At 38.0% G+C, this 24,281-nt stretch overlaps 1 protein-coding gene across 3 annotated transcripts in view; it reads left to right on the top strand.

Moving 5' to 3' along the window:
- Positions 1 to 24,234, top strand: part of PRKD3 (protein kinase D3) — a 47,526-nt gene extending 23,292 nt beyond the window's left edge. For all 3 annotated transcript variants that reach the window (XM_076363719.1, XM_076363720.1, XM_076363718.1), the window contains 13 exons: positions 148 to 225; positions 2,222 to 2,405; positions 3,968 to 4,091; positions 6,913 to 6,990; positions 8,626 to 8,902; positions 12,075 to 12,127; positions 12,503 to 12,575; positions 15,934 to 16,040; positions 16,633 to 16,794; positions 17,252 to 17,350; positions 18,886 to 19,153; positions 20,063 to 20,148; positions 21,028 to 24,234. In XM_076363719.1, coding sequence (XP_076219834.1) covers positions 148 to 225; positions 2,222 to 2,405; positions 3,968 to 4,091; positions 6,913 to 6,990; positions 8,626 to 8,902; positions 12,075 to 12,127; positions 12,503 to 12,575; positions 15,934 to 16,040; positions 16,633 to 16,794; positions 17,252 to 17,350; positions 18,886 to 19,153; positions 20,063 to 20,148; positions 21,028 to 21,201 — 1,763 coding nt within the window. In that variant the 3' untranslated portion in view covers positions 21,202 to 24,234. The remainder of the gene's footprint in view (positions 1 to 147; positions 226 to 2,221; positions 2,406 to 3,967; positions 4,092 to 6,912; positions 6,991 to 8,625; positions 8,903 to 12,074; positions 12,128 to 12,502; positions 12,576 to 15,933; positions 16,041 to 16,632; positions 16,795 to 17,251; positions 17,351 to 18,885; positions 19,154 to 20,062; positions 20,149 to 21,027) is intronic.
- The last annotated feature ends 47 nt before the right edge of the window (positions 24,235 to 24,281 follow it).

The following is a 24,281-nucleotide window of genomic DNA, read 5'->3' as shown; positions in this document are numbered from 1 at the left end:
GAGGTGACCTCATTGGTGCTTCTTCAGTTACATGCAAATGTATGAATCTGAACTGAAGCTTGTGATGGAAGTAGTGAATGATGGAATGTTAGTGTCTGAGCAGGAGTAAGATTCTGGTATCATGGGCTTATTTATCTTCTATTTTAGATTGCAGATTCAACTGTCATAAACGCTGTGCATCTAAAGTACCTAGAGACTGTCTTGGAGAGGTGATTTTCAATGGAGGTAAGATGAGAAACGTGCTTTCAAATACTGACAGATTTTTGGAGGCTTAACAAGATGCATTAGCTTTTGGTTCCCTCGTCTTTGAGTATTTTACATCTTTTTTGTTTTATCCTACCATTTTTTTCACCTGAGATCACTGACAATTAAAAAGATTCACTGTAAAATTTATATTCTGGTGACTTCAATTTTACTTAATTAGTCTTGGCAAGTACAGTATGCTTTGCTTGAGATTGCTCAAGGAAAATAAAAAAATCAAGAAGCCTTCTCAATGTACAAAAATTAAACATCTGTTGTGATCAGTCTGCTCATTGTTCACCATGAAATATATATTTCTAAATGTTAATAACTGAAGACAAGTACCATTTTTTGTGACTTTCTCATATCCGTAATTTTTAGTGGCCAGAGCTAGCCCAGCAGTTTGTGAGGTAAAAGAGAAAGGAAAAAACCAAGCCAAGCCAAACCAAACCAAACAACCCCACTCTAATTTTTTGAAACCTCAGTTCAGTAGGACTATTTTCTGAATAGACCTTACAGAGTTGAATGGAGAAGGTGAGAAACGGTATGTGGCAGAAAGTTGAGAGTCTTACTGTTAAAACTTTTAGACCAGTGTTAAGCTGATGAAATATGGGGGGGTGAGCAGACAGTGAGGTGGATTGAAAGCTGGTTGAATGGATGGGCCTAGAGGGTGGTGATCAGTGGCATGAAGCCTAGTTGGAGGCTGGTAACTAGTGGTGTACCCCAGGGGCCAATACTGGGTCCAATCCTGTTCAACATCTTCATTAATGATTTGGATCATGGGGCAGAGTGTACCCTCAGCAAGTTTGCCAATGACTGTGAGGACTGGCTGATACGCCAGAGGGTTGTGCTACCATCTAGAGGGGCTTCGACAGGCTGGAGAAATGGGCTTATGGGGGTTGTTGGACCAGATGACCTCCAGAGGTCCCCTCCAGCTTCAACCGTTCTGTGATTGTGTTGCCCAAAATCTTGATCCTTGGCATGCATATTTTTGAGGGGAATAAAATTGATGACATGCAGCAGATCACACCAAACTGTACAACCTGGTACAGAGGCCTGGGCAGCAGCTCTGTTAGCCAGTGGGTCCATTGCCATTGCACAACGTATCCCATCCATTCATGCCTGCCTTCTCTAGCTCTAAGGCTCTTGCCTGAGTCTTGAGATTGGTGGCCGTGAACAATAATGTGCAACGTGTTGTTGCTGCAGCCTGTTTTCACCACCTTTGTGATGCTAAGGTGCTAGAGCATGCAGTTTGGGAACTACAGTTTCAGACAGTTCTTCCGTGGACTTGAAGAGTTGTTTATTTTTTTGTTCTTTCTCCCACCTTTAAATTGAAGTCTCCTCAGACCAGGGGGGAAAAAAAAAAAGAAAAAAGGCTACAGAGGAAGGTATTTGTATGTCTTAATTCTTAAGCTTTCCACAGTGCAAGCTGTACAGCTTTTGGAAACTTTAAACTTCTGCCAGTAGAGAGTCAGATGTGAATAAGACCTGTTCTGCTTTTCTCTTTTCCCGCAATACCACAGCCCCCTCTTTTTCTCTTACTTTTGCTATTGTGGGCTACAAGGGCAGCGAGAACGGAGTTGGGTTTCTGTTGACGGACAATTTCATTTGCACAGGAATCATTCTCTGGGTCATCTTTAGCCATCAAAAGGTTACTTTGTACTTACTACTTGTGGAACAGAATTACTCAGTGAGATTTAGGTTTAGACCTTAAGCTTGTCACTCTGTTTCTTTCCATATGATTCTTGTTTTGGCTGGGTCTCTCTTGCTTTGGCATTTAGCAAAACCAAATTGATAATGTTCATTAGCACACTCTGCACCATTTGGCAAAAACTTGAGGATTTTGTATTTTCTGATTGTACTTTTATGTTTACTTGCATAAATACGAACTGAAGAAGAAATTTTGTGGAGTTTTTTGTGGGTTTTTTTTTTTTTTTAATTGTGTATTTGAAATATTATCCTAATCCTGTGTTGTTTCCAGAACCTGCTAGCCCAGGCCAGGACTTGGACATGCCAATGGAAGTTGATAGCAGTGAAATGAACAGTGATGGTAGTCGGGGTCTAGATGATGCTGAAGAGCCCTCTCCTCCAGAGGACAAAATCTTCTTTATGGATCCATCTGACCTTGATGCAGACAAAGATGAGGAAGCTGTCAAAACCATCAGGTAAATAATAAGGTGGATTTCTTTGCTCTGGATGTACTTTCCTCAATATTTTGAAGTAAAACATTGAGTAAAACACTTCTGATTTAGCCCAGTTTTACTGCTTGAAGTGTCGTTTTTTCATTTGTGTTCTTTTTTAACTTGAAATTGCTTTGTAAAGTTTATCCTGTCCCAAGCAAATCTGAAACATAAATAAATTAAAATAATATAGTCTCTTCTAATTGGAAAAAGTGCTGTGCTATGACTGTTTGTTATCAAAGAAATAAAGCCAGATTATCAAAACATGGTAAAATTTATGGCTTAACTTAACATGGCTAAGACATGACTAAGATCTTTGTGACTTCAGCCTAATTTAGTTACTGTTATACATGTGTTGATTTAAAAGGAATTACTCAAGATACTTTAATGTTCACATCGCAGTTTATACACATTTTAGGCAGAGGTTTGATTTATATAACTTGAATGTGATTTTTCTGAAGTCTTCTATCCAATAAGTGTTACATAGTTCCTTTAATCAAGTTTAGTATTTTTACTTTCTGTATTATTCTGAATAGTGTCATCCTGATTTTCTTAAGTCATTCTTAATAACGTAAGAGCAGTTGTATTAGGTCAAATCAAAGGTCATTTTAGCTCAGTGCTTAATACCAAATATGTGAGGAAGAGCATATAGTGATACCTTCTCAATTTTCAGTGATTTATAGCTCAAGGACTTCCTGAGTTGGAAATAGCATCTTTTTTGTGTTCCACCTCTAGGTAGGATTTTTCCATTTATTTCTAATTGCATTTGAAGCAATTAAAGATTTTGGCATGTACAGCATCCTGTGGCAGCCAATTCTGCAGTGTAACTGTGTGCTGTGTTAAAGCATCCTTACATTTTTGGTTTTGAATCTGCCATGTGCTTTCATGTGTTTACAAACATTTCTGTCAGAGCCACATGTAGGAGCTCTGATGTTAAGCAGGCAACTTAACAGTTCACTCCATCTTCAGCGCTATTCAAACCTGTATGTTTAACTAATGATTCTGTCAGAATGTTACAGATAGTCAAATCTTTTTCTGCAGGACAGTTAATATCCCTGAACATTGATAAAATTTCCTAGTGAAGCCGTGATTTGAATTAACACATCCCTGTTGATATTTTCATAAATTGAAAGTATGCTTACATAGGGTCCTTCTATTGTAATAACAATATGAAGAAGTAGCATAGTCAACTTACACAGACAAGAGAAAACAATAGCGGTGCTGATGTTAATTATATTTTTATGCTGGATTAAGACCAGCAGTCTCGGCTAATTGTTCTGAGAGAGGACGATTTCTGTAGGTGTTCTCATTCCAGTGTGTTTCTTCTGTGTTCCATAGAGTAATTTAATTACTGCAATACTTGCACTAGGAGAGGTAGGGGGAGCTCAGATACCTTATCAATTTAATCTATCAATGAAATAATTTGTATGGGAAGAAAAGGTGCCTGTTCCTGAAAATTAGGGGCTAAATGTGTAGTACCAGTATAATTGCAGTACTGTTGTATTTTAACTTGTTAAATGTTAACTGTTCTATCTTTTTTTTTTTAGTCCTTCAACAAGCAATAATATTCCTCTCATGAGAGTTGTACAGTCGATCAAGCACACAAAGAGGAAGAGCAGTACAATGGTGAAGGAAGGATGGATGGTCCACTATACTAGTAGAGACAATCTGGTCAGTGACTTTAGTTTCTTCCTACATTAAGTTAAATTATTTCTCTAAACCAGTGTATTTTATTTCTCTTATTTAGGCATTCTGAATTACAGTATCATTTGAAAGAACTTAGCCATGATGTTCATTATAAAGAAATCTGGTGCAAAGGAGAAACTGTAGTTTATTCAAAATTCTTCATGTGGTTATTGAACAGTACTTTTCCTTCTCCCTTTTACGAAGGAGAAGTATCTAAATTGTCTCAAATAAATTGCATGTTTAAGATTTCCGCTTTCCTGAGATAATAATTTGGAATAATTTGCGTATGTCTTCTTTCTGTTTAGCAGTTGAACTAGATATTTGTATCAGTGTTTTTATTCAACTACATGAAAAGGTGGAAATCATTATAAAATGATGAGTACTGAAATGGCTGATACTATTATTCTAATGATCTTGGTGTTTGTAAAGATTTATGTGTAGATATAGGAGCCCTTCATTCCTCTAGCAATTCACGCTATCTAAAAGTAAGCATTACTGAACACCATCCCCCCCAAACTCACTATTCCTCTTGATGTCAGTGGAATAAAGAGTTGTGGCTTGACTGTATGCCCTTGGGTATGCAAGCATCCTCCAAAAAGACTATGTTGTTTGTTTCCAGTGCTACCAATAATGATCTCTTAATTGAACCTTCTTGGGCAAGCTCCTTGGTTTTGTGTATTGGGGAGGAAGATAAGGAAGAATAACGGGGTTCCTTAGAGTTGTCTGATGGGAGGGAGTGAATCCTCTTGTCTTTTGGTAGATGAATGAGAAGGATGAAGTGAAGAAGTTCCCAGATCTCATGAAGCACAGTGTGTCATATTGAGACTGTTCATGAAAGGCAGCATAAATACTTTTGCATTCTTTGTCTCTATGCAGGAGGCTGACTGAAGGGGACTTCAGGAATTTAGAGGAGCAAAGTTATTTAAGTTCTGTTGAAATCAAGCTGAGGGGTGATACTAGTCAGCTCTGGTTACTGTAGTATTTTTACTTTTTGTGATTGTCAACTAGACAGACCACTGTAAGTGGTCTGTCAGAGACTGCCTTACAAAACATGGCTTTAAAGTACAGTTTTCTAATATCTAGATGTATTTATCACAAACCAAAATAAGTATCTAACGTATTTCAGATGAGATTCCAGCCAAGGCTACTTAACAGACACAATTATCATCAGCTGGCTATGGAAAAACTAAGGCTAGGTAGTAGATGAAGATGAATAGTTCCAGCAGTGTTCAGGGCAGGCCTGGTATTCGGCTCCGATTTAATCTTTCAGTACAGCCAGTACATTTTTCCATGGACTTTTTTGGACCTCATCATAGAACAGTGATCAAATTGTACACCTTAGCTTAGTTTGATTTTTTTCATCTGTCAGTCTGGCTGCTACCTGGATGACATCTACCGAAAACAGCCATTCAAATGAAGTGGAGTATTCTGTCCCAAAGCAAGATGCATTCAGCCAAACAAGATCTCATAGAGCTTCCTAATGGGAGGAGACCATAGGCTATTTCCCTTGACCGCTCTGCTCTCAGCAATGTCAGACTATTTCCTATTCCTGAAACAACTTGGACTTTCTATCAGTTCCAAAGAAGTTCATTTTAACAGCAATATCTGTATACTTCTTGCTGACCCTGGATAACAAGATATTTCACCCTTTCTTATGAGAAGTTTCTGTATCATCGTCTGTATTCTTTTCCTCGCTCTGAGCCCATCCTTTCTCAGAATACGGTATGGGCAGATTTTGAATCCCTGAGTGAGTTACCAACCTGTTCCTTAACTCCCCCCTCTGAAGCCTTCCCTGATTCATGATTTAACAAAGAGCATATATGTCCAAGGGACAGGTTTACCTTTACGCTTTCACGCAGTTTCCATTCAGTGCTGGCTGGGAATTCCATTTAGTTAAATCCATTCATGTCCTAGCTTTCTTTGTCTAACTCCTAAAGGTAGTCTTAGCTTCCCCATGATTGAAGTGATTTAAGCTCTGCTGTATTCTGTTTCAAACTAGTGTCATCCTAGGCCAGAGTTAAGGGTCTTGGATTTTTGTCACAGGAAAATGAAAATGGGTTTCTAACTATATGAGCATGGTGCAAGCAAATTAAGTTAGATTCATACAGCCATATTAGCTTTCTAAAAGCTTTGTTTTGAGGAATGTTCCTCTGCTTAAATACAAGACAGTTATGTGCACCAGCTTATTCCTATTACTTTTCGGTGGAGACAGTATTTCTCATTGGTAGAGACTTCCAGAAAATGGCTATTTAGTCTTTCTTGATTTTTACTTTCTTTTTTCCCCAAGATATTTTGTCCACTTGAAGCTCATAATCTGTCTGTCTTGCCACTGTGCACTTTTGGCCTTTTAGAATTCTGTGTTGACAAAAGAATTAAGGACTTGTTAGGCTTGCTCAGTCTTTGAACCCTTGCAGTGTTGGTGTGAGGGCACAGAGGGAGAAAGCGTGACTCCTACAATTGTTACTAAATTAAAATAATTCAGGTTTTGTGAGCACATGCACCTGGAGTGAAACCTGTGTAGGTAAGTGTTTTTCCTGTACAAGATAACTGCTGTTGTCACTGCTATTACTGTAAGGTAAGTGATATTTTTTTCTGGTTCGTGGAAATAATTTTGAGCCTCTTCTTGAGTTTAAAAAAATCTTTATTCCCAAAGTATATATTTTCATGTACGTAGTCTAAGATGCAACTGTAGATTAATGTTAGTTGATTATCTTAGTCATTTAAAGCATTTCTCATTTAAATAATCAGATAACAAAAGCCATGCCAGTGATTTATTCCTTACGTTATTATACTGTGCATTTTGTAGAGAAAAAGACATTATTGGAGACTGGACAGCAAATGCCTCACGCTATTTCAAAATGAATCTGGAACGAAATATTACAAGGTAATTAATGATGAGTAATAATTATGTTGCACTTGACTTAGCGCTTTATAGATCTGAAATCTACTTGGGAGCAGTATAAGTATTATTTCCATTTCCCCATCTTTTTTTAATCAAAACTGTGACAGGTTAATTGTTGGCCAAAGCTTGTAAGTGAGAAGGACCAAGTGAGAAGTTGCTTGCAGCTCCTGTTCTAATCCTCCTGAGTATGTCTCTCCTTACATTTTATATGTACTGTTCTCCTGAATTGCCTAGCATATTAAGTTTTCTTCACAATTACTGGAGAATTTGTTTGGCTGCCAGTCTAATGAAGGCTAGGATTTTTGCGTTCTAAAAGTAGTGACTGAAAGTTTGCATGCTTATGTATTTTATTTTGAGATTCCCAAAATTAAATTATTCCCAACTGTACAACTGAAAGTTGCAAGCAAAATTTAGAGGAAAATTTACTGTGCAGCCTAGCGTTATATAAACTTCGCAATAAGTTTAGTATGTTGTTAATATAGTAACGTGTTCAATGGTGGAATATTCAGAAAATGTGTTCGAATGTATAAACAGGATTTTTCCCTTTTTTGTCTTACACCTTTAGGTGGGGGTCCAAATCTTGCAGCTTCTTCCTTTATAACATCTCTAAGATCGAACCTTTTCTCTGTACACCCAGCTAAACTTGCCCAGATCCTTTTCATCCCTATCTTGACCAATGCAGTCTCTTCTTCTCAGACCTCCCTGATACTTGTATTGCCCTGTGCATTCAAAACACAGCTGGTAAAATATGTTCCTTGCTTGTTGCTCCGTTACGTCACTGCTTTTAGTCCTTTGACTTGCCCCTTTGCCCCCCTTTTTTTAACTGCTTAAATCTCAGGTTATTTGTCTTTGCTGTTAGAATCATTCACAGTTGTTGCCTTTACGTTTATTTGCTCTTCATCTTTAATCAGCTACTGTCTCTTATCCCCCTAATGCCAGCCCTGTGTTCACCTGCTTGTTCACTACTCTTGCAAGTGATGCGCACCTGTACACCTTCCCATGTATGTGGAACGTCCTCTTCCAGCTAGTGTGAACTTGCAACCATTTCTTCCTTCAGATCTGTTCTCTAGTACTGCTTGTACCATGATCGTAAACTGACAAGGTGGAGGAGTCAGTAGAAATGGTTAATACCTGTATGAAAGAGAATCCCTACCCAAAATGATTCAGATACGTGAAGCAGTGCTTATTGACCAGCTTATATAACCACATCCTCTTCTTAATGTTGTCGTTTCACTTTTTTCCCCTGTCATGTTCTTCTCTAGCTAAGCTGTATAAACTACAGGGGGAAAATGGTCATTCCATAGTTGTGCATCATTTGTATGCGGTGGGGGCATGTCTCATGCTGAATATAAATGCAGTTTGTCTGAGTAGAGAACGGTAGTTGTATAGGGAGAACTGTGGTGGGGCTGGAAGTCCATCTAGCCTTGTACAGAGGAATTAGAAAACTGGGTGGGCAATGGTCATGCACAGTTTGACATTAGTTATGAAGCTTGGTATTTTGGTTCTGGTATTTTGATATATTTGCTTTGATTTCTTTGCGAACTTTAAGTTTTGAATATCAGCATATTAAAATATTATGTGCGTTTTCATTTTTCAATCTTTAATATTTTTCTTCAGGAGATTCCACTTTCAGAAATTCTCCAGGTGACTCAGCCTCGAGATTTTTCAAACGTGGTGCAGGGCAGCAACCCATACTGTTTTGAGATCATCACTGACACGATGGTGTACTTTGTTGGCGAAAACAATGGCAGCAGTCATCACAGTCCTGTTCTTGCTGCCACCGGAGTTGGACTTGATGTAGCTCAGGGCTGGGAGAAAGCCATTCGTCAGGCTTTGATGCCAGTCACTCCTCAAGCTAGCGTTTGCACTGCTGCAGGACAAGGAAAAGATCACAGTAAGCAGGCAAACAAGGCACTATTATTCATATTCTGAAGATGTTAATGGTAGAGATTCCTTTCAGAAAAGTGCTTAATTTAAAGTGAAGTACTGTCTGTCTATTCTCTGCTGAATTGGGTCCATAATTTTCCCCAAGTCTCTAAAAAGTGACACTCAGGTTTGTGGAGGGTGGGCAAATCCTTTAATCTGTTGTAGCAGGAAGTAGTAGCTAAGAATCAGATTTACAATATAAATGCATATTGCAGAGCTTTACTGTAGGAACATTAAGAACTCACACATAGTTGCTGGATGTAAAAAGGGACCATAGTTTAGATATTTCCAATACACTTCAAAAAACCCCCAAATTTTCAGATTATATACATATACTCTGAAAGAACTAAATTTGGATGCTTTTTGATGTTATCCCCTGTATATTTTTTTTAAAATCTGTGAGATGTCAGTAGCAGAGGAGAAGAAAAGGAGTTAGTGATGCAATGTAAATACTGCCAGTGATGGAAAGAACTTTTGCTGAGCTGTGGGTAGTAATAAAAAGTACCCTATTCTTCTTTTTATGCACCTGTCCTCCCTTTCTTTCTCTGGCGTAGGATCATATTCATTATCAAGGCTCCACTAAATGATATATTGTGTTCTTTCTCTTCAGACACCTCCTTGTTCCTTGTAACAACATTCATTCCCATTTTGTACTGAGATTTATGCTTGCTTTCTTTAGTTTCCTTTCATCTTCCAGCTACTCCTTGATCTTCTTTTAGTGAAGTTTTCTTTTGCAGGAGATTCTGAGATCAGTTTCTCTGTCTCTGATATCTGGCTACTCTGCATCAGCAACAGTTAAGAACATGTAAATACTAGTCTGAGGTAAAGGCACTTTCTGAAAAAGCAACCATGGTCTGAAATGGTAACCTATGAAATGCCAGTACTGGTATCTGTATTTAATTACAGTGAAGAAACATACCTGTAAGATGGCACCTCATAACTGGCCTTACACATGTGTAAAATGCCGCTTTTGATATGAAATTCTTAGTTCCAAATATCTATATACCAAAGCTCTCTTTGTTTTCTAGAACCTAAGGCTTACTGTTGCTGAGAGACTTGCAAAGACAGTTGTTTTTTCCAGAATCAATATTTTTTCAGATATAAATAACAACATTTTTATATTAAAACTTGACAGTGGTAGGGAATAGAGCTGCGGGGGTAGATACAGACAGGAAGTATTTTAGCATGTTTGGGATTGTAGGAGTATAAGAAACTACCATGAGTTGTAGAGTGACATTCAGATATTCTTAGACAACTCAGGTTGGGCTTTTTGAGTTTAAAAACCACAAAATGTCCGTTCATCCCTCTCCTTCCTACAGACTGTGAGCCATGAAATGTATCCCAAGAGCCTTGAAGAAAGTTACACTTTTAGTTAAAAAAAAAAAAAAAAAAAAAAAAAAGCCAAAAGCCTCGAATATGTTCTTTTAAATGAGAAGACTGAAAGAGGAGGGAGACACTGCTACTGCTTGAAGTACTTGCAGCAGCAGGGAATTTGTAGTGTCAAAATGTCCACAAGGCACTAGCTAGTCAGTTTATACCACGTTCTAGCCAGAAAGTAGCTAGAAATGAGGATGTTCTTCCAGTCTGACCCATGGGAAAGAGTCCTTTCTGACCTTGTGCCTGCTGGTTGGGGTGGGATGTTTCTTTGTGGGATGTTTCTGAGCTGAAATGAGAAAGAGAAGGTTAGTAAGCTGTTACCTGGTATAGATTACGTATTGAATCCTGGCATTACTGATTTCTTCCAAAGTGACAATTTTTCAGCCCTTATTCTTATGCATTTCAGACACTAGAAAAATGGGTTTATTTGGAAGGAGTAACTCAGTCGCTACCTACCAGCTATTTTGTATTCTGTAGCCATCTGTGGAGAAGGGTTCAGTGTGTTCTCTTTAAACAGTTTCAAAAACTGTATTTAACTAGAAAGTGAACCTTGTTTCAACCTTGCTGCAGTTTGTGTTGACCCTAGTAACTTTTTTGTCTGCCTTTTTTCTTGTTTTTCCTTGGGTTCTGTACTGTTATTCCAATATAGACTTGACTATAGTCAATAATCAGTAGATATATGCAAGGCTGTAATTCCAGTTCATATTTCAGATGGAGGATTTAGAGTGTCTTTGAGAACTAGTATTTGTTGCTATCCTAAGTCTGTAAATTCCTTCTTTGAGATAAAGCACAGGTGACAAAAATCAGATACAGACATTTTCTTTGTTCTCTGAAATCTCAGCGCTCTTCTTAGGGTGATAAAGGCTGTTTTCAAAGTGCTAGTAAATCTATAGTATATCTTCTATCCACCTTGTAGGTGAATTTGTTCTACTTTTTTTTTGGGGGGAAGTTAATATAACAAATGACAGGTGCCCATTTGGGACGCTTCACCTCTGTCTTGGAAGTCAAAGGAAATGGGTGTTTCCTGCCTTCCTTGACGTATCTCTTCTTGTCCGTGCATCATCATGTTATTCCTGTAATGAAAACACTGTGTCAACATCTGCTGCAGGCTGAAAAATTCTGTATCTTTATCTGGTGCTTTTTACTTGCAAATTACACTTCCTCGATGTGCTCTTATATTCCAAAGATTGATATGCTTCTGTAGTTTGTCCATGAAACAAAGATTGTTTCTGTTATGGGTTTTATTGCTTTTTTTAATTATCAGGTCTTCTGTTACTTGCTTTGCTTGATTTGTTTCCTTTTCTTATGCATTAATTCTGTATATCTTGATGCCACAGAAAATCAGCAACCACATTCATTTGACTATAAGGGATCTATCTGGTCCTCTTCCCTGCATTGTTCTATATTACTACCAGAAATTCTTAGTAGTTTAATGAACTCTGATACAACTGCCACATTACTATTGCTTTTGGTTCTCCAGCTCTCTATTGTGTACACACTTGTACTGTTCTACTATTTTTGTAATCAGTGATATGACAAAAATAGACAAATAATCCCAGCAAAACTCCCAGGGTTGGTTATCTAATCAATCTGTGAAATTTGAGTTCCAGGGTATGATGTTTCTGCAGAACATCAATAAAAATTGTTTCACCATGACTGGGTTAGAAGTCAGTAAAGGTGTTTTGTTTTGTTTTTTTCCCCTTTTTGCTAGAAAAAGCCTGCCCTTCCGATTTACTTACACAGTTATATCTTCTTTATTGCAGAAGAGTTATCTCTAAGCATCTCTGTTTCAAATTGCCAGGTCCAGGAGAATGTGGTGAGTCATATGCATTGTATAATAATGGTGTTTATTTACCTGGGTATTACAAAGTAAGTGGTAGTAACAGTGTCTGGATGAGAAAGCAACACTAGGGTATTGTAACTAAAGAAGTCTGTGTTATATACAGGAAGTAATCTCCTTGCCTGGCACAGCTGTTAGTTTGTATGAATGTATGTCCCTGCTTACAGTGCAGCTAAATGGATCCTTTTCAGGAAAAGTTTGTTGTGTTTTTCCACTCCATTCAGGGTAATGATGGCACCCTTTACAGAGCTCGATTAATGTCAAATGTGAATACAGCTTAGCCAGTACTAATATGCTCATGAACATTTTGATTACTCCTGATATTTGTGATTTCTTTTTTTCATGCATTAGGATATCAGCTCTGTGTACCAAATATTTGCTGATGAAGTGCTGGGTTCTGGTCAGTTTGGTATTGTATATGGAGGTAAACTACATTAGATTACATTATGCATTTATTAAGGTAGAATGTCTGTCTGCTTGATATAATTAGCCTTTTCATATTTGCTTAGCTGTATCTAGAATGTCTAGGTGAAATTTATCTTGTTAAATGTTTTGTTTGGATTACTTTACTGTGTGTCTCTGCAGTTTCATGTACAGTATTTCTTACAATTCATTTTTTGCATTTAGAGTTTTGCATTGACATCAAAATCAGTTTAGAATATGCATTGCATTTTGACCACAGTTAAATACAAAGCAGTCTCTAGTCTTAATATGGCCTTGGTTATTTTTTTTTTTAATTGCAAATTCTAATACTGTTGTCTGTATTATACAGTATTAGAAGTCATGTATTTAAGGAGGCTGTCAGTTTACCTGCTTTTAATGATATCTGAGAGATGTGGCCAAAAGCAATTAGAAAAATATACAGTTTATGCTTTTACAGTATTTATGCAAACGTTTGCATAAAAATACGTCAATAATAATTTCGCTACAAATTTCTGTCAGCAGGATAAAGTAGAGGGAGGAATTCTTTGTCAAGAGGTCTCAGTTTTAGTTTTCAAAAGTAGTTTTATCACTTAGTTTTGAAAAATTTCTATTGCAACATATAACTTGTTTATAGTATGTAATCACAAAAAGAAGAAATACTAGAAGTGCATCATATGAACTCTTTCTCTCTTTTTTTTTTTCTTTTTTTCAATCCCATGTGTTGTATCTCAAGTGTTGAGAAAACCACTGACCATAAATCTGGAAAGAAAGAAAAAGTGATAACTAATGATTTAAAAGTGGTAACCTTTCTGCTTCTGTCATGTTGTCTTTCTAGTCAGGAAGTATCGTGGCTATGATTTTTCTGTGTGCCAATTGTGTAGTTAAATACTTTCCTCTATTAATTCTGAACTGCTTGATGGAAATGCAGTTTGATGGTCTGGATTTACATCACTCTTGAGAGAGGTCTATTTTTTTTCCCCTCTGTATTTCTTAAAGCATAGTGTGAATCAAAGTATGCTCCCTCTCTTATGAATAGAACATGCACAAATGCAGACAGTAGTTTTAATGTTTTGGTTTTATTTCTGTATATACTCTCCTAAATTGTCTTTTAGATAAATCTCAGCTTGGTATTTTTCATGATTCAATGCTTATAAATGGTTATAAACGTAATAAATGCTTATAAAAGCCTTTTATTATATTAAATCTTTTCACTTAAAGATGCCTTAAAATATATAGGGTATGTATACTCAGTTTCTTAAGATAAAATCACAAGCTGAAAGAGCAAGAAAAGAGAATATAAAAGAATATTCTTTTGCTGGCTCTGCACACTGCTTAATTGTTGCTGGTGTTTGGGGAGACTGGACCTGGTAACTTCTAATATTGGCTTCTCCCTATCTGTGTAGGCTTACTGAAATAATGGTAACAAAACCTTTTATTTAAACAAATAAAGATAAAATTAAGTTGCTTATGTTGTTGTGGGGTTTGGTTTTTTGTGTGGTTTTTTTTTTTTTGTGTGTGTGTCCGTGTGTCCTCTATTCTGGACAAACTTTTACGAATTGTAAATCAAGAAGTTATAGGATATTGATATCCAACCCCTGTTTCTTTCAGTGAGAACAGTTTCCCTCTGCTTTTCCTATTTTGATTAGTTTTGAAGGGTCTGAAAAATGGAGGAAAAAAAAAAAATTCTTGACAGTTTCTCGCTGATGTAAAACTTGCCCTGAAACCTGGTTGGTTGTTTTACTTAGGAAAAGGAATTTTCAAGCTGCTATTCTGTTAATCTTTCTTCATGTTCAATTTTTAGGTCTAGCCTAGCTTCTGTAGTTAAGTGTTTTGTTAGTTTGGTGGTTTTGCTTTATGTTCTCTTGCAACGTAGCATTTGTCTTCTGGGTTTTTCATCTAGTTCGTAATTGATGGTATTTCTGCTACATTTCAACTTAATTTGATGTCTAGTGGAGCCAGAGTCACTGTCCCTGAGTCTAGGGTTTTATTTAAATTATAGCCGGGTGCTGTGATTTCTAATATTTTGCCTAAAAATTGTTGATTTGTTACAGACAAAATGACAAAACTCCCCGGATCTCTCTCTTTCAAGACTTCTGGCTTTATGCTGTTGTCTGTGACAGTCTGTTATGCAGCGTATGCTTTCCTTAGGACTAATGTAATCTTTTTAAAATTTATTTTTTGCTCTCCAATTGTTAGTTCTATTTGGTAACCTTGTAAACCCTTTTGGACCTTGAGTGATGCCTGCCTGCTTTCATCCAGTGGAGATAAGCCTGGTTTTGACCCTTTATTCGTGATGTTGTTTAAGGCAGGTGCATTAGCTGCCTGGCACAGCAGCCTTTCGAGCAATTCCTATGCCCTGCCTAAGCCCTGGCCACCAGCACTGACTGCAGAGCAGCAGGTGAGGCCTTGCTGGGTGGTTAGCGAGGCGTCGCTGGGCTCCCAGTAGCAGTGCCAGTAGAGTCCTTTGTGCTGCTTACACTGTAGCTGTGTGTGTCATCCCTTTTCCTAAAATGGCTTCCAAATCCTTCACTGAGCAGATAATGACTTTTTTCCTTTGGTGCAGACTTATTGTTTTATATTAGTTTAGTATTAAATGTCTTAGATTATCGAGATCTTGCAGTGTGTGATCCCATTAACCTCTCTGATGTGAATGGGATAGAAGTCAGTTCAGCAGTTGTGGAGAAGCTGGGTAAGCATTTACAGCTACTCACTTAGCCCTTGAAACATCCTATCTGTGTATTGCAGAATGCTTCTCGTTTAGCTGATGCAGTTTGCAGCAAGGAATAGTATTTGGTGCTATCAGCACATTTCTTTTCTTACCACAACCTTTTGGAGCTTTTTGATCACAACAGACTGCCTCCTGGGCGTTAACGGGTTGTTCTTCACGGCACATAATTACCCCTATATTCCTGTAGAGTATTAGGTATAATTTCCTGTGCATGTGGAGCCCATAAAAGTATGAAACCACTGGAGAAGACTTGTAAATCTCTCTTCACATTTGTCTTGAATAGTTTTGTTGTTTGTTTTTTTTACAGGAGAGGCAATATTCTGTGGGAGTAGGTATTACTTGCTAAAGTGCAAGTCCCTTGCACAAACGAAAACTTCACCTAATACATCTAATGTCAATGTTCATACCTAACAGCAGAGTAGGAACCAGTTTAAATTTATTTACAACCCTTCTGTTGAGGCTGATCACTTCTTATTACTCATGTACTAGTTGCAATTTTAAATATAAATATAGTAATATTGTACATTTGCACAAAATAGACTTGTTTCCCCAAAAAGGAATTTCTGCTGTAATGTTTTATAGCTATGAATTGCTTCTGCCTCTTGATGGCTGACATTGACTTTATGTTTAGGAAAACATAGGAAGACTGGAAGAGATGTGGCTATCAAAGTCATTGACAAGATGAGGTTTCCAACTAAACAGGAAAGTCAGCTTCGTAATGAAGTGGCCATTCTCCAGGTACAAAAGTATTTTTAGATCACGTTGGAGTTTGTCTCAAGCCATTAATAAGACTTTGTAATGTGTGTAAGTGCTCTGAATTGATTTCTAAATCAGTGTAAGTGATTTCTGAGTCTTTTTGTAAGACGGAATCTTAGAAGAGCGAGAATTCCTGAGTATTTGGTAGAACTGATAACTTGGGAGTGGTATTTACCCCCTATAGGGGATCCACTGAAGACAGGTACTTTGGCTCCATGTTGTCTCCTGCAGGTAGCAGGGAACTCTATTTTTGGCTGTCTTCCACTACTGGCTCCTCAATCTATGAGTGTTATTCTTGCATGTTCTGTAGTCAAGCTACTGAGTGTATCAACTGTAAAATTCATCATTACAGATAATTTGTGTTAAAACAAATTAGTCTTAGTAGTGATAATCGGCACATTTCATGGGTTTACATTTATGTTTCAAGCTAGTTTCTTGCTTCAGACATTCATTTTTTTTTCATCTCTAACTCTCCACTTAACTGCTTTTCAATTTGAGGCACAACATTTTTGTGTAGTTCGGGATATTTCATACTGTTTTATTTTAGTGATGTACCTGTACTACTTTATTTTAGAATTTGCACCACCCTGGGATTGTGAACCTGGAATGTATGTTTGAAACCCCGGAACGGGTCTTTGTTGTGATGGAAAAGCTGCATGGGGATATGCTAGAGATGATTCTTTCCAGCGAGAAAAGTCGACTTCCAGAACGAATAACTAAGTTCATGGTCACTCAGGTTGGCGTTCATTCTCTCTTCTTTGAGAGGAAAGGCTAGATTTATCTTTTGTAACTATGTGAGAATGGAGTTTGGACAAGGGTTTTTCTGTATTGTTATTTAAAAGAGACAGCACAGATGGCTGCACATCTAATGAAAGTTGAATAAACATGGAAATAATTTTGAGTGTTATTATGTTAATTTTTTTGCCCTTCTTTCCCAAGACATAACATTATGGACAGCCAAAGGTGCATGTCAAAACAGTAAGCATTCAAAAAGATGGGGGGGGGGGGGAAGGAAAATCAAAACCATCAGTTCCAAGTCTTGATAGGCTGGAAAAAAATAGTACTTGCACAGCATATATGGGTTAATTCTTGAAGGCTGTGTTGATACAAATTACTGTATTGCTTAGTGTGTGTGGCTTTTGACACTTTTGATGCACTTGAATAGTTCTGAAAATGTTCTTTCATTTTTGTAGATACTTGTTGCTTTGAGGAATTTACACTTCAAGAATATTGTGCACTGTGATTTAAAACCAGAAAATGTACTACTAGCATCAGCAGAGCCATTCCCTCAAGTGAGTGGAGATTAAAAAATACTTCTTTCATCACTTTTCATTTTTCTTTTTTTAAAGAAGTATAGGCATTGCAGCTTAAAAGGTGACCTCTTGTGATATTGTTCAATTGACTTAGTCTAGAATTACTTGAACTACATGTATTATAGTTGTCTCTCTTTTTTTTTTTTTTTCCCCCCCTTTCCAACTCTTAGCCTAGCTTTATGCTCAATGGTCTGTTTCAGTTTCTTTCCCCTCAGACATGGATCATGTCTCACAACAATGCTGTGCAGCAGCATTCTTTATTCCAGGGAGCCTGAGAAGTACAACTACTGCCAGCACTTAGCAAAAGGCTGTGTAGACTGCATCTATTTTTATGCTTGTGAAGAGTGCATGGAAATTGGTATTCTGGATCAGTGAGAATAGTCCAGTGGAAAAGGCACAAGATTAGAAGCTTCAAGACCAGTCCTCGTTTCTGTTCCAGTGCTGTTTGACCCTGGGGAAACAATTTCTTCCCTGTTGTACATCTCCTTCTCCTCCTCGCTTTTGTCTGTCTTGCTTATGAGCTGTTGTTAAAAGGGACTGGCTCATTTGTCACTGGTCTTGCTCAGGGATCTTCATTATCAGTATGTATGATATTATATTGTAATAGAAACTAAACAGCTAATTTCTGTGAGAGAAATGCTGTTCAGCAATACTAGTATTTATGTACTGTCAACACTTACCCCAGTCAGCTATTACCTTATATACCTTGGATAGTATGGATTTCGTGGAGGATACAGAGAAATTAAAATCTGCTAGGCAGCATCAGGGAATTGCTTCCAGTCCCGTGACATTAATGCAAAGTGGAGTGGACTTTTGGAGAGTCACTTGTATGCCTTTAGTGCGCTGCTCTTTCTTACACCCTGAGGAGGGCTTATTAACTTGGGGTTAGTGTTGGACTTGATCTGGATCCTTTTTTCTGTACAAGTGTCTGCTGTGTTCAAGTTAAGGAACCATCCCAGAACCATGAAGATCTGAGCATCAGTGCAGGCACCAGCTGATGATGCTTTTTACTTGGATGATTATTGGACCGTTGTGCCCAGAGCTGGCTGGATCTGAGTTCTAGCTAAAACTCATCGTTTGATTTCTGTGTAGCTGAAGCCTCCAGCTTCAGGAATATGATTAAGAGGAATGTGGTCTGGCTGAGATTCATGTGCTTTTAAAATTTTGGTTCTGTGCCTTGTGAGGGTGTGGATTTGCCTCTGAAAATGAGCTGAGTTTGAAATGAAGTGTTTTATCCTTGTTTGCACACTTGTGGCCCTGTACTACACAGACTGCCTCAGACCTGAGTCTGTGCAAGGCCAGTTCAGGGCTCAGTCTGAAGCATGGTTGATCCACAGTCTGCAAAACCAGCAACCTAAAACCTGAACTGACTGGCTTAGGTAATGTTTTGTCTCTGTTTTAGTGCATACAATGTTTAAAATGAAACAGTATCAAGTACCACTCTGGTCTTGGGCAGTAGCATGCTTCGGGGATCAAGCAGAGATTTCTCAGTTTACAATATATTCCTTTTGCAGGTGAAGCTGTGTGATTTTGGCTTTGCGCGTATCATTGGTGAAAAATCTTTCAGGCGCTCTGTGGTGGGGACACCTGCTTATCTTGCCCCTGAAGTGCTCAGGAGTAAAGGTTACAACCGCTCTCTAGACATGTGGTCAGTAGGAGTTATTGTCTATGTGAGCCTTAGTGGTACATTCCCATTTAATGAAGATGAGGATATAAATGATCAGATTCAAAATGCAGCATTTATGTACCCACCAAATCCTTGGAAGGAAATTTCTAGTGAAGGTAAAGAAATGAATTTTCTCTATTAGAATGTCTTTATATGTAGATAACGCATTCAAATGCTTAAACTTCAAGGTTCATTCAGATAGGAGCGTGAGAATTATTAATAGTTTGAGTTTAGTAGACTATGCCAAAATGGATAAATATGAGCTGGCATATATTTGTGAAAGATAAATTGTCAAATACAATGTTTTAGATCATTTTCAGGGCAGGAGGAGCCAATAGATTTAGCAAGAAAAATTAATTGCATGCATGAGGAGTGGGATGAATAACTTGAAACTTCCCAAAATTCCCAACGAAAAGTTAAATCATGTGTGAGTATTTGCTGAACGCTGATCTCAAAGCATACTTTATCTGAACTATAATTACAGAAATGGTTCAAAGTTGAATCTGGAATTTTAGTTTTGTACATTAGCAAGTGAAACAAAACCTGGATCTAAATGTCAGGTCTGAACAGTCTAGAAGTTTACGAGGTTGGTCTCTAGAGCTCTCCAATGCCAGCTTTGTTATCAGTAACGTGTATATGATTAATACACAGGTAGATGTGGAAGGACATACACAAAAGTATACAATAGTGGAAGTACCTACATCATTTTGGAACACAGGATTATGCTCAAGTTATTTAGGCACTTTTGAAAATCACTGAAATCAGTAGGGAAAAAGATGAACGAGTAATATAGTAAAGCTTTTAGTGTTTCCATCAAAGTGGGAGGGAAGCTTACCCCATACCTATTTTGTAGCCTCATTTAACATAAGCAAAGCTAAATATAAAATTCAAGAGCTTGATTAAGTTTAAGAGAGTTCAGTAGGATACATACACATAAAAAATTTACTTTCACTGCAGCATGCGAATGATGATAGAGGTGATTAGTATTTAAACAATATAATTTTTGTTCTGTTCTTCTTTGTCAGCCATTGATTTAATAAACAATTTGCTTCAAGTGAAGATGAGAAAACGTTTCAGTGTTGACAAATCCCTTAGTCACCCGTGGTTACAGGTAAACCTATCTACCTTTTTCACTATGTTTATAGTGGGTGAATTTTTTTTTTTTTTTTTGAATGAAATCCTTCAGAGGCTTACTAGAACTGCTACTGTCAAATCCGTTAACAAGCATTCATGGAGGCTTGAGTATTTCTGGTTTTAGCTTTACATTTTATGTGCTCCAGGATTCTGCCCATCTGTTAGTGGCTTCTCTTCTCAAGGAAAACTTTGTCTTACTGTCTCTCCGGCCCCTCACTTTCTGTCTGACACCAACACAGAGTTTTACTCTTCTGGCACCTCTCCTGAATGTGGACAGTGATGAGTGCGTGGAGCCCCACTGAAATCGGTGTCGAGGCAAACATTGTTTGTTCACTGCTGAAGTGGACACACAAGCTGGGGTGTGCTCTGACTTCTAGTCATTTTAGAAGGGAATGGTTTGGAATGGAATTTATCTGCTTGTTTGACCGGGTTCCTTTCACAATGTTTTCACAATACTGTATGCAGATATCCATGCACACAAATAACTTAAAAGATGTTAAGGGGAAAATCTGATTAATTTTAAGTACAAACAATATTGGAATAAGTATAATTTCATGTATTTGTATATATACAATTAATTTTATAATAAAGCTAACATAGCTGTCTTGTTACAAAAAGTTTTCATGATTTACAGTATTACAACCTTAGATAGTAGCCTATTTAATTTTGAACCATTCTTTGTGGACACTTTGGGGTATTTTGGGGTGTGTGTGGTTTTTTTTTTTTTTAACAGATCTTGTTGATTATATCATGTGGCTATTTATACTAAAAGTAGAGACAAACTGCAGAATTTATCTGTGGGAATGTAGTGCTGCTGTTTCTTAAACTGCTTCCTTAAATCTCTTTTACTCCTTAGGATTATCAGACTTGGCTTGACCTCAGAGAATTTGAAACACGCATTGGAGAGCGTTACATTACCCATGAGAGTGACGATGCACGCTGGAAAGAGCATGCTTATGAACACAACCTTGAGTACCCCCAGCATTTTATTATGGCTCCTAATCCAGATGACATGGAAGAAGACCCTTGATTTATTCATTATGCTAAATTGCAGCAAAGAAGGACGCTCCAGACAGAAACTGAAGATAAGTTTTGGAACAGCTGTTGCTCTTTCTGAATGCTGTACACATAGTTCAGTGTACAAAGCCCCAGAGGATCCTGCATTGACGTGGGAATAGACTGTCGTCTGACAAGCTTTTCTCCATCTCTGACTTAAACTATGAGCAGTTACTGGACAGTGGTAACGTTTTGCCAAGCTGTGTGGCTACAGAGCCATTACTGAGGTGTAATGTGTACAGATTGAATGGCTTGTGTGTTCTTCAAGGTTGGTTTGTTTTGGGTGTTTTCCATAGCCTACACAATAAGAATTTTGTAATGGTTTTCTAATCCCTATTTACTAGGCTGTAGAGGACTGTTTTCTGTTACTTAGATACATCTCCCGTTTCCTAAACTGTGCATGGTGAAAAGAGACTGTAAAAAGAAATCAGTGCAGAATACCTTGGCTAACAGCAAAACATGGTGGTTTAAGTCGAATACAGCTTCATAGATGAAGGAATAATTTGCTGCTGTTAAGACAGTTAAATATGTGTGACTTTGCCCTAATTGAACTTTTTTCAGATACCCAAAAAAAGAAAACCCCGTAACTTTTTACATTCCTCTTGAAATGCTGGCTGACAATCTAAAGAGATAACAATCAAAGCTATGCTAGTCCTTTATTTTGTCTGTTAAAACAGAGCAATAAGCCACAACAGTGTGTTGCTGTGCAAGGCTGGCACACGTCATTGATAAACGCCAAAGGCATTTGGCCTTAAAACTACACAAGTAATGCACAGCGAGCACACAAGACTTGATGTAGCATATCCTTTCACTCTGGAAAAACAGCTTCTAGCAGAAGGATGTGGAAGAATAGGGAAAAATACATGCAGCTTTCTTCTGTTGTTTTGAGTAATTAGACTTTTAAATTTTTCTAATATTTTTCTAATTTTTTTAAGGTTCCCTGGACTTACATCAGGAGTAGTTTGTAGCCTGCTAGCTTGTATCTTAACTCTGCTCAAAACCTAGGAGTGACAGTGGATGTCAAATCACCTGTTGCTTCTGCCAGGGCGGCTGGGTTGCGGGTGAAAGGGCTTTGCCTTCTGACCTTAAGCTGCAGCCCCTCCCGTCCTCTTTACTGTGCTCAGCGTTATTGTTTGAGCTGAATGAAGAGTCCAGAACTAACTCCTAATTCAGTTTTTTATGCAGATGCCTCAGTTGATGGATTCCCAACCACTTACTGGACTTGTGGCACAATAGAGAGGAAGCAGCAATATTCTTTGGAAGCGATTCCCTCAGAGGACAGTGTGACAGTTAAAGTTCATGGTATTTCAAAGAAGTTTGAGGCCATGAATGCTAAATGCATATGGAAGAGGGATTTTTTTGTCCTATTTTAAAAAACGGAAAAGGTGAAATCTTTCCTTTTGTGTGGGATAACAGCATTGTGCTGGTAGAAGGTGCTGGGTGGCTGTACATATCCCTGATGTGCCAAGCTGCTTAACTGGAGCTTGGTTTCAAATACTTTTTAAAATACTGATACAGGCTTGAACTGCAAAGTCAGTGAGAGGCTTTGGGGTATCTCCTCTCTCTCCTACAAAGATATTTTTTGTGTGTGTGTGTGTAGATAAGTATTTTTTTCTACTGTTGTTATTCAGGTAAGGAAGCAGGTGAGCAGACTTTTTCTATGTTGTTAGATATACATAAAATTTTACAAGGTTATTTCAGGGCTGGCAGCTGCTTGCAATGACAGTGACCTGGCAGTAAAGTCAGTGGCAGTTGCAGAAGTACGTACCCACAGGTAGGTTTGGGTCTTTAACCCACCTTTTCTTTTCCTCCTGCCCTTTATCTAACTGCCACTGAATTTTGTAGGTGTTGAAGTTGGTAAAGGCTGAACTCTGGCTTCCCTGGTAGGATATACCAAACTTTGTACAAAACGTTGGTGCAATCTGTATGGCAGTTTCCTACAGCCAGCAGTGGGCAGAGCGTTTCAGCCCTTCTGACCACCACGTGTCCTCTCTCCTAGCACGTGTTTTCCTCAGGGTTGTGCAGGGGATTTGCCTGTTGGCAGTCCCTGCCCCTCCTACACTGGGGGTCATCCTCCCCCTTCCATGCTGTCAGGGCAGTGCAAAGGAATTCAGAAGGGGCAGAATTTGTGCCTTAACCCTGCCATCCTGTTAAGGCAGGGTTTCAGGACTGATTCTTCAGAGAGGCACTATTTTTCATCTTTGGAACCAGAACAATCGCCTGTGAAGCTGGTAGTCTAGTATTTGCCCAGGCTTGGCAAGGGAAGCAGTGCTTTTTGCAACTTCTGCTGCTCAAGTGACCAAATTTCAGTGAAGCCATTGCTATCTTCCATCCTGATTGTAATAATGTAGATACAGTCTGGTTTTAAACTTCAGATTTTATACTTGGGCTGTCACTTCAGGTTTTCCTGTGGGGTGAGGTTTTTTTGTTTGTTTTAAGAGAGTCAAAAAGCCAGCTTGGTCACTTGAAAAAGCACAACAGGAATAGAGGAAGGAGGGGACAACAATGAAGTAGAAGGCCTGGCTGATGTCTCTCCCCATGAAGTCTGCTCTGCTCCAAAATTATTATATGAGCTATTTATTCTTCAAGTTGTATTAAAAAAAAATAGATAATGCTGTTGGCCTTTGGAGGAGATTGCCTGACCATATACGCAGACTTACGGGGCCAGACAATAGAAGCCACAAGCAGCTAATAGCTGAGGAACCAAAAAATCAGACATGCATTAGGAGTAAACTTTCTTCAGAGTAGTAAAAATAGCTGAGTTTTTTATTCCCTTTTTTCTACCTTTACTGCAGACTTTGACAGCAGTAGGTTACAGTGTTTCATATCCTTATCCCTAGATGAATTAAGTTGTGTTCATTCAAGAAATAGTGCTATGATGATGCTAGAAAAAAGCTCATGTAAAATTTATAGCCTCAAAAGGACACTGTCAAGTACTTTTATATTTTTATACATCCCATTGTTTGTAAATATCCTCTGATAAGCTTGAAAATAAAATTTATTTCCCTATCAGACTTGTTCTTTTTATTTACATGAATTATCTCTCCTCTCACA

The sequence above is a fragment of the Aptenodytes patagonicus genome, unplaced genomic scaffold (assembly GCF_965638725.1).
Source record: "Aptenodytes patagonicus unplaced genomic scaffold, bAptPat1.pri.cur scaffold_81, whole genome shotgun sequence".
Lineage (NCBI taxonomy): Eukaryota > Metazoa > Chordata > Aves > Sphenisciformes > Spheniscidae > Aptenodytes > Aptenodytes patagonicus.
The sequence above is the reverse complement of the archived record's forward strand: the minus strand, read 5'-3'. Positions and strand labels throughout refer to the sequence as shown.